This window comes from Microcaecilia unicolor, chromosome 3, assembly GCF_901765095.1.
Source record: "Microcaecilia unicolor chromosome 3, aMicUni1.1, whole genome shotgun sequence".
Classification (NCBI taxonomy): Eukaryota; Metazoa; Chordata; class Amphibia; order Gymnophiona; family Siphonopidae; genus Microcaecilia; species Microcaecilia unicolor.
Genome location: NC_044033.1, coordinates 161,676,224 through 161,692,362, shown reverse-complemented (window position 1 = coordinate 161,692,362; position 16,139 = coordinate 161,676,224). Strand labels below are relative to the sequence as shown.

Here is a 16,139-nt window from a genome sequence, read left to right as displayed (position 1 = left end):
CCATGCGGGAGAACCGATCCACCACCACCCAGATAATTGTGTTGCCCTTGGAACAAGGAAGATCAGTGATAAAGTCCATCGAGACTTCCTGCCAAGGCAGCTGGGGTACCGGCAAAGGTTGAAGAAGACCCCACGGCTTGCCGGGCAAGGTACGGGCACAGGTAGGACAAGTAGAAACAAACTGCCGAATCTCCTGGGCCATGTGGGGCCACCAAAAATAACGGGAAATAAGATGGTAGGTCTTACGAAACCCAAAATGTCCCGAAAAGGCAGCAGAATGACCCCACTGAAGAACCTTGCGACGAGACCGAGCTGGAACAGAAGTCTTGAGGCAGGCGGAGGCCCCCACCGTCGGGGAAAGACAAGCAGGATTGAACATAGGGTAGAGCTCCTCCGGTTCCTCAGGCACATCAAACGCTCGGGAGAGGGCATCTGCCTGTATGTTTTTCTCTGCAGGGCGAAATACCAAGTGAAAGGTAAAACGTGCAAAAAATAGGGACCAACGGGCCTGCCGGGGATTCAAGCGTTTGGCATGTTGCAAATAAAGCAGATTTTTGTGATCTGTAATGACAGTAATAGGATGAGCCGCGCCCTCCAGTAGGTATCGCCATTCTTGAAAGGCGAGCTTCAGAGCCAGCAGCTCTCTGTCCCCGATAGTATAATTACGTTCAGCAGCTGAAAACTTCTTAGAAAAGAAAAAACAAGGATGTTTCTTACCAGAAGAGGTAGTCTGGGACAGCACCGCCCCTACACCCAGAGCAGAGGCATCGACCTCTACGAGGAAAGGCTTCGTGACATCAGGACTGCGGAGCACAGATGCAGACAGGAACGCTGTCTTCAATGCAGAAAAAGCCTCCAGGGCAGCCGGAGACCAATGCCGAACATCCGCCCCCTTCCGAGTAAGGGCTGTCAAAGGGGCCGTGAGGAGCGAATAATGGGGAATGAATTGTCTGTAGTAATTAGCAAAGCCCAGAAAACGCTGCAAAGCCCGAAGACCTTGGGGAAGAGGCCAGTCCCGGATAGCCTGCAGTTTGGCCGGGTCCATTTGTAATCCAACAGCAGAGATAATATGTCCCAAAAAAGGAATAGTGGATTGATGGAATGCACATTTTTCCAATTTGGCAAACAGTCGATGTTCCCGGAGTCGTTGAAGCACAGTACGGACATGTCGGGGATGATCCTGGGGAGAAGCAGAGAAAATCAAAATATCATCCAAGTAAACAATGACTGAAGAATAAAGAAGATCCCGGAAAATGAAATTGATGAAATCTTGAAACACAGCCGGAGCATTACAAAGTCCAAAGGGCATAACACGATACTCAAAATGGCCTTCGTGAGTATTAAAGGCAGTTTTCCACTCGTCCCCCTGGCGGATACGAATCAAGTTGTAGGCCCCTCGGAGATCCAACTTAGTAAAAATAACAGCCCCCTGGAGTCGATCAAAAAGCTCCGGGATAAGCGGAAGGGGATAACGGTTCTTGATAGTGATCTTGTTAAGCCCTCGATAGTCAATGCAGGGCCGCAAGGACCCATCTTTTTTGGAGACAAAAAAAAATCCTGCCCCGGCAGGAGAAGAGGATGGTCGGATGAACCCTTTACGAAGATTGTCCTGAATGTAGTCCCGCATGGCAGCAGATTCATCCCGGGACAAAGCATATAATCTCCCTCTAGGCGGCATAGTGCCGGGCACCAAATCAATGGGACAATTGAACGGGCGATGGGGTGGGAGGGAATCAGCTTCTTGTGCATCAAAGACGTCAGAAAACTCCTCGTATTCCCTCGGAAGATGAGCCTCACAGGGGTGGAGGACTCCCGGTAGCGCTGGCACTTTAGTAGGAAGAGGGTGCACTGGTGTCAGACAGGTCTCAAAACAGCGAACACTCCATTGGCTGATCTCTCCCGAGGACCAGTCTATGCAAGGCGCGTGCAACCGCAGCCAGGGTATACCCAGAATTACAGGATGAATGGCTTGGGGCAAAATAAGGAACTGTATCTCTTCATGATGAAGAAGCCCCACCTGCATCCGAAGGGGAAGAGTGAGATGAGTAATCGGTTGTGGCAGAGTCGAGCCGTGAATGGATGTTACTTGAAGAGCTGGTTTGCAGGGAATCATCGGCCTTCCTAGGCCCTGAAGTAGACTAGCATCAATAAAGTTACCTCCTGCTCCTGAATCCAGCAAGGCTAGGGTGTTTATCCTGTATTCTTGCCAGAGCAAGATAATAGGTACAGTCATTAAGTTCTCCGGAAGGGTTCCTGATTGACCCAAAACCACCCCCTCCACAAGGCTAGGGTCTAAGCATTTCCCGGCTTATTGGGGCATCCTTTCACAAAATGCCCAGGTTTCCCACAGTACATACATAGTTTATTCTCCCGTCGGTGATTTCGTTCAACAGCGGTCAGTCGATACCGGCCAATTACCATCGGTACTTCCGATCCCTCTACAGTCGAGACTGCAGCTTCCTGAGGAGAGACAGTTCGTTGCCTTTGAGGGGAAAACCTGCGAGACGGGCGAGCAGCAACTTGTTCTCGTGCCCGCTCCTGGAAGCGGACATCAATCCGAGTACTTAGGGAGATCAGCGCGTCCAAGGTGCTAGGGATTTCACGGCCGGCTAACTCGTCCTTGATGCGCCCACTCAAGCCTTGCCAAAAAATGGCCGTAAGAGCCTCTTGATTCCATTTAAGTTCTGCCGCCAGGGTACGGAATCGGATAGCATAGGCCCCAACCGTACTGCTCCCTTGCTGAATCCGTAAGATCTCTCCTGCAGCGGAGGAGGGCCGCCCTGGAACATCGAAGACCATACGGAACCGGCGCAGGAACTCTCCTAATTCCGAGAGGAGCGGGTCCTGTTGCTCCCAGAGAGGAGAAGCCCATGCCAGGGCCGACCCGGAGAGTAAAGAAATGATGTAGGTAATCTTTTGTTTGTCCGTAGGAAAAGAAGCAGGTTGCATGTCAGAGCATTTGACATTGGTTCAGGAATCCGCGGCATGCGGAGGGTGTGCCATCAAACCGAGGAGGTTCAGGCAGACGAAAGGCAGGCTGAGGTGGGGATGTCCTACCTACTCCGGGAGCCGATGATCGCTGCGCTGACATCTGAGAACATACATCTTGCAATACTCCAGACAATCTGTTGAGCTGAGCCTGTTGTTGTTGAAGAGCTTGAGCCAGGTCGGTCAGATCAGGCTTATCTGGCGAGCTCATGGCTTCGGCTTCCTGTCAGGCCTATGCCCCGTTACGTGAGCCTCTGTGCCAAACAACGTCTGGCAGCCAGACAGTTCTGATCTTACCTGAAGAGTCAGGATAGGAGAAATCAAAGAAGAGCAGAGCGGACCCCAGCTAGCAAGCAGACAGATGACCAAAGACCAGGTCCTGGTCCCACCAAAGAGACGCAGCCGGAAGTCTCGAAGTCCAGGTCCAACCCAAGGTTCAGGGCAGGCAGAAGACAAATGCAAAGTCCAGGTACAATCCAAGGTTCAGGACAGGCAGAAGGCAAATGCAAAGTCCAGGTACAATCCAAGGTTCAGGGCAGGCGGAGGGCAAATGCAAAGTCCAGGTACAATCCAAGGTTCAGGGCAGGCGGAAGGCAAATGCAAAGTCCAGGTATAATCCAAGGTTCAGGGCAGGCAGAAGACAAAAGCAAAGTCCAGGTACGATCCAAGGTTCAGGGCAGGCAGAAGACAAAAGCAAAGTCCAGGTACAATCCAAGGTTCAGGGCAGGCGGAAGGCAAAAGCAAAGTCCAGGTACAATCCAAGGTTCAGGGCAGGCGGAGGGCAAATGCAAAGTCCAGGTACAATCCAAGGTTCAGGGCAGGCGGAAGGCAAATGCAAAGTCCAGGTACGATCCAAGGTTCAGGGCAGGCAGAAGACAAAAGCAAAGTCCAGGTACGATCCAAGGTTCAGGGCAGGCAGAAGACAAAAGCAAAGTCCAGGTACAATCCAAGGTTCAAAGCGGGAAATCCAAAAATACAGAACTCAGGAAACCACATAAGCAGAAGCCGAAGCAACGAGTTCAGCCAGTGTTATCCTTAAATAGCCCCCTCCATCAGGAAACTACCATCAGCTGTCCGGGAGGTGGAGCCTCCAACCGAACCCCAGAGCTCCGGATAGGCTGGTCGCCGAGAGAGGGCGGAGTCCAGCCGCGACCAGCCAATCCGGACCCAGAGGGGGCGTTCTCCATGCTCCCGGGCCCCGCGCCCGGAAGAGACTCTCCAGCTTGCGAGCGCCGGCCATCTTGGCAGCACCGGCGCTCTCCAGCCGCCACCGCGCAAAAGCGGCGAACCGGCCCCGTCCAGCAGGCAGACAAGCCTTTCAGAACATGCCGCCTGTAGCCCGCGATACCCCGCTCTCCCCTGCTCGTGGAGCGAGGCATCACCGCGGGCAAGGCGGCACAGGTAAGAGGCTTGACACTTACTTTGTACCAGGGGCAATGGAGGGTTAAGTGACTTGCCCAGAGTCACGAGGAGCTGCAGTTTGAATTGAACTCAGTTCTCCAGGATCAAAGTCCATTGCACTAACCACTAGGCTACTCCTCCACCCAAGCAAGTATCTTTGAGGAGTAGGTACTTGTAACATAATGGGTCCGAAATATTTAAGATGCAAGAGGTAGTATTTCAAATATCTTGCCAGTAAGTGTGAACACAAGAATAATCAAATAACATGTGTTTAAAAGAACCAGGGGCTTGTTTACATGACCAACAATTAGGTGATATGGAGGAGTCAATTTTATTGGATCTTAAAGGAGTCCAAAAAGATCTATGATTGAAAAAAAAAAAAGATTGAACAATAGATGATGACCTGGAACTCCTAAAAGTAGATCCCACTGCGTATCTTCAATATCACTTTCCCATCTTTGGCACAATTTCAGGCAGCTTAGGAAAAGTTGTTTTTTAAAAAAATCCTTACATATGAATGAAGCAGCATGACGAGTGCCTATCAATTTAGTGCAGATATCAAGTAACTCGAGGTGAGGTCTTTGACACCCTTAATTGCACTTTTTGAGTAAGGAGTGTAACCGTAGCCACTGAAAAAATTGAGAATTAGGCAGAGGAAAATCTTTTTCTATTTCTGAAAAGGTTTTCCATGTGCAGGCGTGCTGATGAACGAATGCACCGAGGTTCCATATGCCAATTCTCTGCCAAGCGCGCCCATGAAATTTGTTTTATCAATCACAATTTTGGGATTATTCCATATAGATATGGAGAGGGATTTGGACCAGGGAGACTTCAATGAGCCATCATGTCTGACGAGTAAGGAGTGTGTAGCCTTTAAAATAGGATTGCCTGCAAGGTTATTTGGGAGACTCATTTCAACCAAGTGATGAGTGGAAAGAGGTTAGGGCTCTTCAATTTGGAAAAGAGACAGCAGAGGAGGGGATATGATTGAGGTCTACAAAATCCTGAGTGGAGTGGAACAGGTGGAGGTGAATTGTTTTTTCTATCATTCAAAAAGTACAAAGACCAGGGGACACTTGATGAAATTGCATGGAAATACTTTTAAAACAAATAGGAGAAACAATTGTTTCACTCAAAGAGTAGTTGAGCTCTGGAACTTGTTGCTGGAGGATGTGGTAATGGTGGTTAGTGTATCTGGGTTTAAAAAAGGTTTGGACAAGTTCCTGGAGGAAAATTCCATAGCCTGCTATTGAGATGGACACAGGGGAAGCCGCTGCTTGCCCTGGGATTGGTAGCATTGAATGGTGCTACTAATTGTGTTCCTGCCTGGTCCTTGTGGCCTGAATCGACCACTGCTGGAAGCAGGAAACTGGACTGGATGGACCAGTGGTCTGACCCAGTATGGCTGCTGTTATGATCAAGTGTTTCTCTAGAGTTAACCAATGAGAGAGAGTCGGTGGGAGAGAACCATTCCAGACCATGCCTCAGTATAAAAGCTTTATGATAAAGCATAAGGTCATGGAAATAAATCCCAGCAGAAGACTTGGGGGCTTTCAACTTAGCCAATTAAATTCTTGGGGCCTTAAGATTCCACAAGAAGTTAGTAATCATTCAGCTGCTTTATAAAAAGAATTTAGGATTAGCAAAGGAAACATGCTTAAAACATATGTGATTTTAGGGACTATCACCATTTTCAAGGAGTCAAGTCTGTCACACCATGAGAGGTGCAGGAGTGACCAAGCTATAAACATAATCTTTAACTTTAGACAAAACTTTATCCATGTTAACCTTGATAGATGAGAAAAGATTTCTATCAAAAAAAGATGCCCAAGTATTTTATAGAGGATATTAACCATTTAAGTGGATAGCCAGGTATAGAAAAGGGTGTACAGTAATCATTAAGAGACATGAGTGGAGGAGTAACCTAGTGGTTAGTGCAGTGAACTTTGATCCTGAGGAACTGAGTTCAATTCCCACTGCAGCTCCTTGTGACTCTGGGTAAGTCACTTAACACTCCATTGCCCCTGGTACAAAATAAGTACCTGCATATATGTAAAACGCTTTGAATGTAGTTGCAAAAAACCTCAGAAAGGCAGTATATCAAGTCCTATTTCCCGTTCCCTTTTGTCCCAGTTGTTCCTATATCCTGATAGTTTGGAAAATTGGGAAATTCAACATAAGTGCAGATAAGTGACTCCTGAGCTCGTGTAAGATATAATATTATGTCATTGGACATAAGCCGATAGTTTAAACTCATCTGTATTAAAATCAACACCATGAATGCTATTACTTTGTTGGATAAGGGCCAACAGTGGCTCTAGCACTAGGTTGAATAAGAGTGGGGAGATGGGGCATCCCTGGTGAGTACCCCTATTTAGAATGAACACATCAGAGAGTTCACCGTTAGCAGCTATCCGTGCAGTGGGGGAAGTGTACAATAATCTCAGCATTTGGAGGAACATGTCTGGGATACTCACCTCTTCCAGATAGCCTTTAGTTTAAATACTTAATTGGCTCCTGTGTTAGGTTATAGGGTTTGTTTGATCTCTGTGGTTGGGATTATGCACCGGGATCTTGAAGCATGGCGGTTAGACCTCTTTTATCTTAAAGTTCCTTTAAACCGGTGGAGTTCTTTTCTAATGCTTTGTGTTTTGTTTGTTCTCTGATGGGTTTCCTTAAGAGGATAATCAAAGTGATCCTTGTACCTTGACATCTCAGTGTGTCCCACATTAAGCCCTTTTAAGCTGTGATAAGCTTATAGTAACTGGGAGTGTAAATTTCAGCTTGTCCACTGTGTTGCAATGATACATATACTGTAGGGAAGTGCTTCTGAAAATGTGCATTGTTGTCGTGTTAAAGGCTGGTGAAAAAGAAATACATAGGTATTGAATTTTGAAAACCTTTGATGATGATATCCTTTCAACAAGGCCAAACTTTTCCATAATCTTCATGACAGTAAGGCACAGCCCTGCCATTTTTTGGGACTTGATATGAAGTCAGATGTTGAGTTTATATGCCAGACATATGATATAGAGGCATATTTTCAAAGCACTTAGCCTTCCAAAGTTCCATAGAAACCTATGGAACTTTGGAAGGCTAAGTGCTTTGAAAATATGCCTCATAGTGATTTCCTATGGCTTTTTGGTCTTTGTTCAGAACTTACCTACCATACAGATGAACAGGGGAGCAAACGTTTGTGAAAATATTTGGTAGCGTTCCAACTTTAAAAGAAAAAAAAAACAATTAAAGGCACCTCGATGCAAAAACCAGCCTGCAAACATTTTTGTGCTTTGAATTCATCACAACAGCTCTTTATGAAATTAAATACATTTTATCACACATCACAGACTGCATGAAAGTTTACTGCTGAGTGTGGCTGCATTTTGTCAACATTTTGTAAAAAAAAAAAAAAAAAAAAAACGAAAACAAGTCAGAAAGCCAAAGGGAAAAGTGGAATTTTTCATTTTTGTACATTTTTAGGCATCTTGGAAGCGGTTTCCTATATTGCACCTGTTTGCAAAAAAAAAAAAAAAAAGCACTTCGCAAAATCAGCTTTCTGTGCTCTGCACCCACTAGTAAAAAAAAAAAAAAAAATAACAACAAAAGAAAAAAGAGAAGTGTTCCCCTGACCACAAATCACACAGTGTATAAAAAGGAAAGAAGTAGGGGGTAGACCAAATGTGTATCCAATTAGGTTTTATTCTCACATGAAAAATATATCAAGCAAAAGACTCGACGCGGTCCTGTGTTTCGGTGCTAAACGTGCCTGCATTAGGAGTCATTGTCAATTACCTTGGCCACTGACAATAACATGTAAATGGACTTGAGACTCCAATAATACAGCATTCAGTGAAAATACGAGAAAGTAACTTTACAGCAACAAATGCTCTTATAAGAGGTGGCTTTTATGGCTCCAGTTTACCTAAAACGATTAGCTTATAATAGTTTTCTTATCCTTGCTGTGTGCATCCTTGGGCTTCAGCTTTGGTAAAGGTATTTACTGCCTTGACTGCTCAACCACTTAGGTAACTACTACTGTGGTCTGAACCTTTTAGCCCTTGAATATGTGTCTTTAATAAAGTGAAATGTATCCAGAACAAAAAATAATAAATATTTTATGGTACCTTGTGAGTGTCCAGAAGTGGGTAGCTTACATTACTTGCTTCTTCTGTAACAGTATCTGTATGTGTTTCATTATTTTTGTCGGTCTCTCTCCTTCCTCCTCCCCAATGTTTACAGTGCTGATAACTGAAGAGTTGTAAATTACCTTGGAAATCTGAGTGTAGGCAATTGGCAGTTTCATGTAAAATTCATTTTTCCACAGAATATTTTCAATTTTTTGAAAGCTTGTCCTATGTACAGCTTTTTTTTTCTGAAACCAGGGATATAAAAAATATGTATGTTTTCTAGTGACTTGGGAGTGGATTCATTATCAAAATGTGGATGCTTCAGTCTGTAATCAGGACTAATATGCAGAAGTTCCCCGATTCCCTTCCTGGATTGGGCCTTTCACAACTTGGGTCAGCTGGGACAGGGATGTAGTAGAGACAGCATTGTTAACCCTAGAAGAAAGGGAGATAGTTATTGATGATGTGCGGTGAACAGATTTAGAGCTGCTTAAGAGAACACAGCCGTGCTGCCAGTGTGCATGCAGCCTAACTTGACAAATATCTCTGAGGCCTTTTCTCCTCCAAAAATAAAAAAACTCATATGGTGTATAGCCCCGCCCAGCACGTCCCAGGAAACACTGGGCCGCAGGAAGAAGAGGGGAGGCAGGCTACCCTCTCTCTGCCAACACACAAGGTAGGGGGTCTGGACGACCAAGGACCCGTTGCTGGGGGACTAGGGGGGCCTGGAGACCCACCGGATCTCAAGCCCTCCCTGAACCTGGGGGGGGGGGACCGGAGGTCCACCGGACCTCCAGCCCCCTGTCGCCTGCAGGTTTGCTGTTGGGGGGAACGGGGGCCTGCCAGCATGCAAATGCATGCTGGACAGGGCTCACCATTCCTCCCCAATGATCTGCAAACCCTAACACCAGCTCGGAGCTGGCGCAGGGTTTGCCGCAGCCAGCGACCCAGTCTCTGGCGCACTGGCCGCTGATCATTGGGGATGAATATGTTTAGCGTTGTTTAGCATTCATTTGCATGCTAGTTGTATTCAGAGCCCTCAAGCACGTCATTTCATACGCTCAAGGGCTCTGATCATGGAGCATTAGCAAACTCCGGCGCTAGTATGGCGCTAACGGCCTCTAGCGCCGGCGTTTGCTTCTGATCATCCCCCTGCAAGTGAATACACATCTTAAACTGTTTACACCAAAGTGGTCCAGAATAGATAACACTGTAGAGTGAGGGAGTCCCAAACCTCAGCCAGTCAGGTTTTCAGGATATCCACAAAGTATATGCATAACATAAATTTGCATACCAAGGAGGCAGTGTATGCAAATTGATCTCATGAATATTTATTGTGGATATCCTGAAAACCTGACTGACTGGGGTTCCCCCTAGGACAGGTTTGGGAATCACTGCTCTAGCTCAAAATGTTTCATAATCTGAAACCCTTTTCTATTGTAAACATTCTAAAATGAGTTATGGGTCATGCATTTGATATATTGCCTTTCTGTAGTACAGCCAAGGTGGTTTACTCATATACAGGTACAGTCTAAAGCACCTGAGAGAGTGGAGGGTTAAGTGACTTGCTCAGAGTCAGAAGGAGCTGCAGATGGGAATCAAACCCAGTTCCCCTGGTTCTCAGGCCGTGTATTTCTGCTGTAGAGTAACAGAGATTGTTATTTGAAGAAATATGACCATAGAAATGCTCTGGAAGACACCTCCAAATTCTAACATTTTAGATGAAGTAGGAGTGAGAGGAGTTCCTGTTTAATAATAATTTAAGAGTACTGCACTTTTCTTGCGGTCTCCTCTGACTCCTTTCTGTTAAATTATCCCTATATAATTGGGCACTAGAAATTAGGCAGCAGATTTATGCATGCTGAGTGCTATCGCATATGCTTTTATAGAATACTAACATAAGTCGACAGAAATGCACCTACATTTAGGCACACCTACTTATGCCAGCTCAATAGCAGGCGTAAATGTGTATGCCTAAATGTGACACTTTAAAACGTAACACACAGTATTCTGTAAATTAAATGCATAAATATTGGTCCTGCCCATGCTCCTCCCCTGCGAACACCATCTTCTATTTACGCATTAAGCAATTCGGTGTGCATCGTTTATAGAATAGTGCTGGGTATGTACATTTGCCTGTAACTTAATCATGTAAGAGGGTTAGTGTATCTGGCTGTTAGACAGCTGGTAGATCATTATTACCGCCCTCAAAACTGAGTAAATAGGAAGCCTTCTGTCTTAGTCCTACTCATTTTATCATTAGAAACGAGTTACTTAGGGCTCTTAAATGCATTTTTGAGCTGACAGAAAATAGACGCTCCTAATTCCTCAGCTATTTAGGTTATAACTCCAGCTGGAAGTAGCAAATATTCTTTGATACCACAGAGGATCGAATGCAGGCCTGAAGCAGAGGTGATGTTATCTCTATTAAGAATGATTTGAGCTACATGCATATTTTTAGTTGTTTTGTTCCATTTTGTGATTATGGGTAAAGTGCTGACAGTGTTTCCCAAAATTACTACTACTACTACGGACTACTATTTAGCATTTCTAGAGCACTACAAAGTGTACGCAGCGCTGTACAAACACAGAAGAAAGACAGTCCCTGCTCAAAGAGCTTGCAATCTAATAGATAAAAAGTAAAGCATATAAATTTAAAGTATTTAAGCAGTCAAGCACAAGAGAACAGTCAAAGAAGGACCAAAGATGTAGAAGGATGGTGTAACTCTGGTTGGAGTAGTGGGAGAAGGTGATAGAAGAATAGAAATAGGTGTACTTGGGTCAGGTAAAAGTAATGATTGGGTTGATAGGGAGGTTATATAAGACATGTCACTCTAGGGGTGGGTGGGTAGAGGAGTAGGGTAGGCGGGACTAAATCTAAAGCAGGAGAAGGTATTCTCTGCAGCCTATCTGTGAGATGGAAAATGCTCTCTGAATTGCACTTATTTGCTCCAAAAAGTCATATAGCCCCATTATTTGCCTTGGCTCTGGTACTGCCAATTTATCATCTGTGCAGATCAGTGATTTTTCTATTTGATTTTGTGCAAATGTGGTCATGTCTTCAAGTGAGGATTTTCTGAAGTTTGTAGCCCATTGTTCAGCAACCACTGGTTTAGTACATCTAGCCCTGGTTGTTGAATGAGAGAAAAGCAAATAGTTTGAATTGACAGACTAGTTTCTTTGTAATGCTTTTTTTTACCCTGCACATCCAAGATCCCCTTTCTTGAAAATAACAATAAATTCCAGGTCATAAGGTGGCTTGCTTTGTATTATCATATCAAAGCTCACTAGAAATCAAAAATAACCAAATTTCCATTGCTGATGACATATGTTGCATTTGTCAACAGTATTGGCAGGGCTGTTTTTGACCATGTTTGTTAATGAAATGTAAAATGTTGGTTGTCAAATATTAATGAAAAATTTAAAATGCTGGACATGCTGCCAAACTGGAAGCGTTTGGAGTTATGCAGCCGGATACAGCGTGCTGCATTCCACCAGCTTGCCAAGCAGAACATGACCCTTGTGTCGATGGTAAGTTCAGCTCCTTTTGTCATAATTGGGATGAATGTAACACTGGTTTCATTTGGCTGGGCCTTGATCCTCTTAGCACTTTGTCACGACACTTGCAGTGGATGCAGAGTTGCAAGTTGGAAGTCTAGAGATCTCTCTTCAGAAATATCTGCAACTTTCTGCCCTACCACAGGACCCAGTGCTAAGGCGATGTTTATTTTATTTTATTTCATTTTATTTTATTTTATTTATTTAGTCTTGCTGATTTGTTTTTCATTTGTCGCTGAGTTTGATCTCTGTTACACACCCAAGTCTCCATTGTTCTTGCAGGTCCTGTTCATGAGACTGTATATGACTTTTGGAGAATGACATGGCAGGAGCAGTCTGCCTGTGTTGTGATGGTTACAAACTTAGTGGAAGTTGGGCGGGTAAGTAGTATTTATTTCTTTTATAGTTTGCTTGTAAAGGCATGTTTAAAATATTATCCTGGCCTTAAGCACACAAGTCTAGAACTTGAGCCCTTGTATCTTTGTACTCCCTGTTGCTATCTGATAAAAATCAGAACAGATGAGAATGCCAGCCCCAGCAACCATAAAGGGAAAGACAAAACCAGCACTGTTAGCAAAAGTCATTTTATCAGAACATCATTTCAAGAGAGAAAAATCCTGACTCATTTTGCTTTAGAGTTGTTAGGTAATATGTATAGCATGGTCGGAACATAATTTTTTAAAAAATTGCAGACTTACAAATGAAACTGTACGTTCTCAGCAGATTTGCATGGATGTGCATATAAATTTGCAATTTTTTATCAGGATGTTCTGTGTAAATTCAGATATATCAGCTGGCAAAAATTTTTTTTCAAATGTACTCTGCTTGGCCCTTCATTTTTCGTGCTTCTAATTGACCAATACCAGAGCATATTTTTAATATTGGGATCCATTGTAATCTTTCTAATTTTTGTATTGCCAACTTTTGGGAATTGTCTCAAACAAATCTTTAGAAAGGAGGGAGGTGAATTCCCTACCGAAGCAAAGTCCAAACTCTGAAAAAAGACTAGGGAAGGACCAATGGACTTCCAACTCACCAAAATCCACAAGAATAGAAATATATGAAAGTTTATTGAGAGGCCAATAGTAAGACTACAGTGCCGTGTTTCAGCAATCATATGCTGCATCAGGAGTCTGCATATCTGATGAATGCTGTTATCTCTCAGTTAGGGTTTGTACAACTGAGAGATAACAGCATTCATCAGATATGCAGACTCCTGTTATCTCTCAGTTGTACAAAAACCCTCTTTCAAATTGGACATTGTGGTTTGAAACTGATAAAAACTGAACCCTCTACTGACGCGGCTGTAAGAAGGTGCATGGGAAAAGTAAAACTTTCATATACTTCTATTCCTGCAGATCTGCTTCGATGATTTGAAAGCCCATTGTTCCTTCCCTACTCTTTTTTGAAGTTAAGTCAAACAAATTTTGCCATGTGTTGGCTGTATTGCCTGCATCAGGAGTCCAAATTTAAAACCAAATGTACATATATCAGATGTAAAGGATTATATACGCACCAATCTGCAGTATGAAAGCTTCTCCATCACTCCTATTCGGACCTTGCAGGAAGGGCAGTGAAAACACTTAGAACCTAAAGGAGGAGGAGGCCAAAATCAGAGTGATGAAGGTGGTTTCATACTGCAGATTGGTGCATGTATAACCCTTTACATCTGATATGTGCACATTTGAATTTAAATTTGGACTCCTGATGTAGGCAGTACAGCTGAAACACAGCCCGTGTCGAGTCCCTTAAGTAGTAATGTGCTTTTCCACCTATGTTATATGAGCAGTTGTTAATAAAGGTCCCTTTCAAAGATACCTCAGGCTGCCCGCTGGTTCTTAGGTCGTCTCCACTGTCCTGTTGCTCCTATTCATGGGAGTCAGTGAACCATGTCTCCATGATAGGAACAATATCTAAATCTGCCTCTTACATCAGGACTCGAGATCATGAATTGTGTTGCTTAGACTGCGAGTGTTTATGGTCATTGCTTTCCAGCTACATTTCAGTGGCACTCATCTTCTGTATAATTTTTTGTTTAGTCTCACCTTCTACTGTGCTGCTAAGAAGTAAATTGCTAAGATTGTTGTTTTCATTGCTTTCTTTACTACTAACACATCTTGTCTTTTGCTGGGAGAGACTACTTGAATTGACCTGCTTCCATGCTCCACCTCACCTTCTAGTTTAAACGTGTAGAAACATATCGTCTGAATTTCTCACCAAGGGTTCTTTTTCCTGCCACACTGAGATGCAGCACTTCATTACAATATGGTCTTGTTTTTCCATGCATTGCCCCATCCTCCTATTGGGACCTACTTGGTTACACCAGGCTTTGAGCCATCTATTGCCATTGTCAGTATTTGTAATCTTTCCTCTCCCTTTCCAAAAGTATGTAGAACTTTAGAACAAAATTATAATCTGTACCAACGATTATAACTCCTCTCCCTGTTCCGGGAAAGTTCTCTGCCCTACAAGTGGGGTGTTATTGGCTAGGTCATTTGTTCCCAGGTGGATAACAATTCAGTTAGTTCAGAATTCTGCTGCTAGGTTAATATTTAAAAAAAAACAAGTTAGATCATGTGAGTCCTTTGTTGCCTATGAGGACTCGGATTATCTTTAAAAAGTACTTTGTCTGGTATTCGAGTTTCTGGATGGTATTTGTCCTGAAGGAGGCTCTCAGCTGGTAACTGTGTTAAGATCTAAGAAAGCTTTAAGAAAGTATAAACATTTATTATTAGCCTTTCCTAAGTTTCAAGGCAACCTTTTCTTCTTGGCAGTTCATTACTGGAATGATCTTCCTTTTGAATTGCACTTGATAAAAAATTATTATTTATTTCATAAAGTTTTGAAAACCTGCTTAACTCTGTAATTTGGTTATTTTGTTTTTATTTGTAATGTTTTAATATCTGGTGTTGGTTTTTTAATGTAACACCTCGAATCTAAATTGTTTGAGAATTGGCAAGAGATAAATCCTTGATAACATAACATCCCCAGGATATCTGACACTCTTCTTTACACCAGCTCTGCAGACATGAATTGCCATAAGTTAAGCACAATTAGAGAAGATGATGAAAACAAATGGGGAAAATTCCAGATAAGAGAGATTCTTTCTTTGTAAAATATTTTGTAGTACTTCCTTCCCCTTCAATAAGTTTCAGCTAGACTGAGGGCTCCTTTTACTAAGGTGCTCTAACAGATTTAGTGCGTGCTAATGATTAGCGACGCTAAATGATAAGATGCTCATAAAAATATAATGGGTGTCTTAATTAGTGTGCGGTAAATTCATTACTGCACCTTAGTAACAGAACCCCTTACTTAACTTTAAAATGAAGATGTCTTTCACTATTTATTTCTCTGCTCTTTGTTTCAAAGTAAGGAAATATTGAAGATAACATTCTTTCCAGGTCCTTGTCTAGCAGCTAAGAAGACACCTGCAGTTGAATAGTAATTAGTGAAAATGGGTTTCAGAGAGCCCACTCAGTTCTACTTTCATGTAAGAAAGCATTCCAGGTGTTAAGGTGGGAATACGGAATCATGACTTGCAGTTCCTCCTTGAGGATAAGAAATAAGGCATTATATAAAGGCAGAAATCAATCCTGAGTTATTTAATGGAGGGAGGAAAATGAGTATATAATTACTGTGTGCTTTTTGCTTTCAAATGATGAAATCTTTTTATTTATTTATTTTTCTTTTTAAATTTAGGTGAAGTGCTATAAATACTGGCCGGATGACACTGAAGTTTATGGTGATTTCAAAGTTACATGTGTGGAAATGGAGCCACTTGCAGAATATGTGATCCGGACATTCACCCTCGAAAGAGTAAGCATTATAAAATTTTCAGTTATTTTTGGTAATTTGATCTATAATGTGATGCTGTAATAAGGTGATGGAGATGAGCACCTTGATAAAGTATATAGGATTATCTTAGCCGCACAGAGGAGCAACTTTTCTCTTAGCTGGACAGTAGAGTATTTAGTTGGTACTCAAAAAGCTGCAGCTTCAATCCAGAGATACGTAAGTACATAAGTGTTGCCATACTGGGACAGACCAATAGTCCATCAAGCCCAG

At 43.2% G+C, this 16,139-nt stretch overlaps 1 protein-coding gene across 1 annotated transcript in view; it reads left to right on the top strand.

Annotated features, from left to right (window-relative positions):
* Window positions 1-16,139, top strand: part of PTPRK (protein tyrosine phosphatase receptor type K) — a 919,308-nt gene that overhangs the window by 860,107 nt on the left and 43,062 nt on the right. Inside the window, 2 exon segments of the mRNA XM_030196529.1 lie at window positions 12,357-12,454; window positions 15,774-15,890. Of these exon segments, the coding sequence (XP_030052389.1) occupies window positions 12,357-12,454; window positions 15,774-15,890 (215 nt within the window).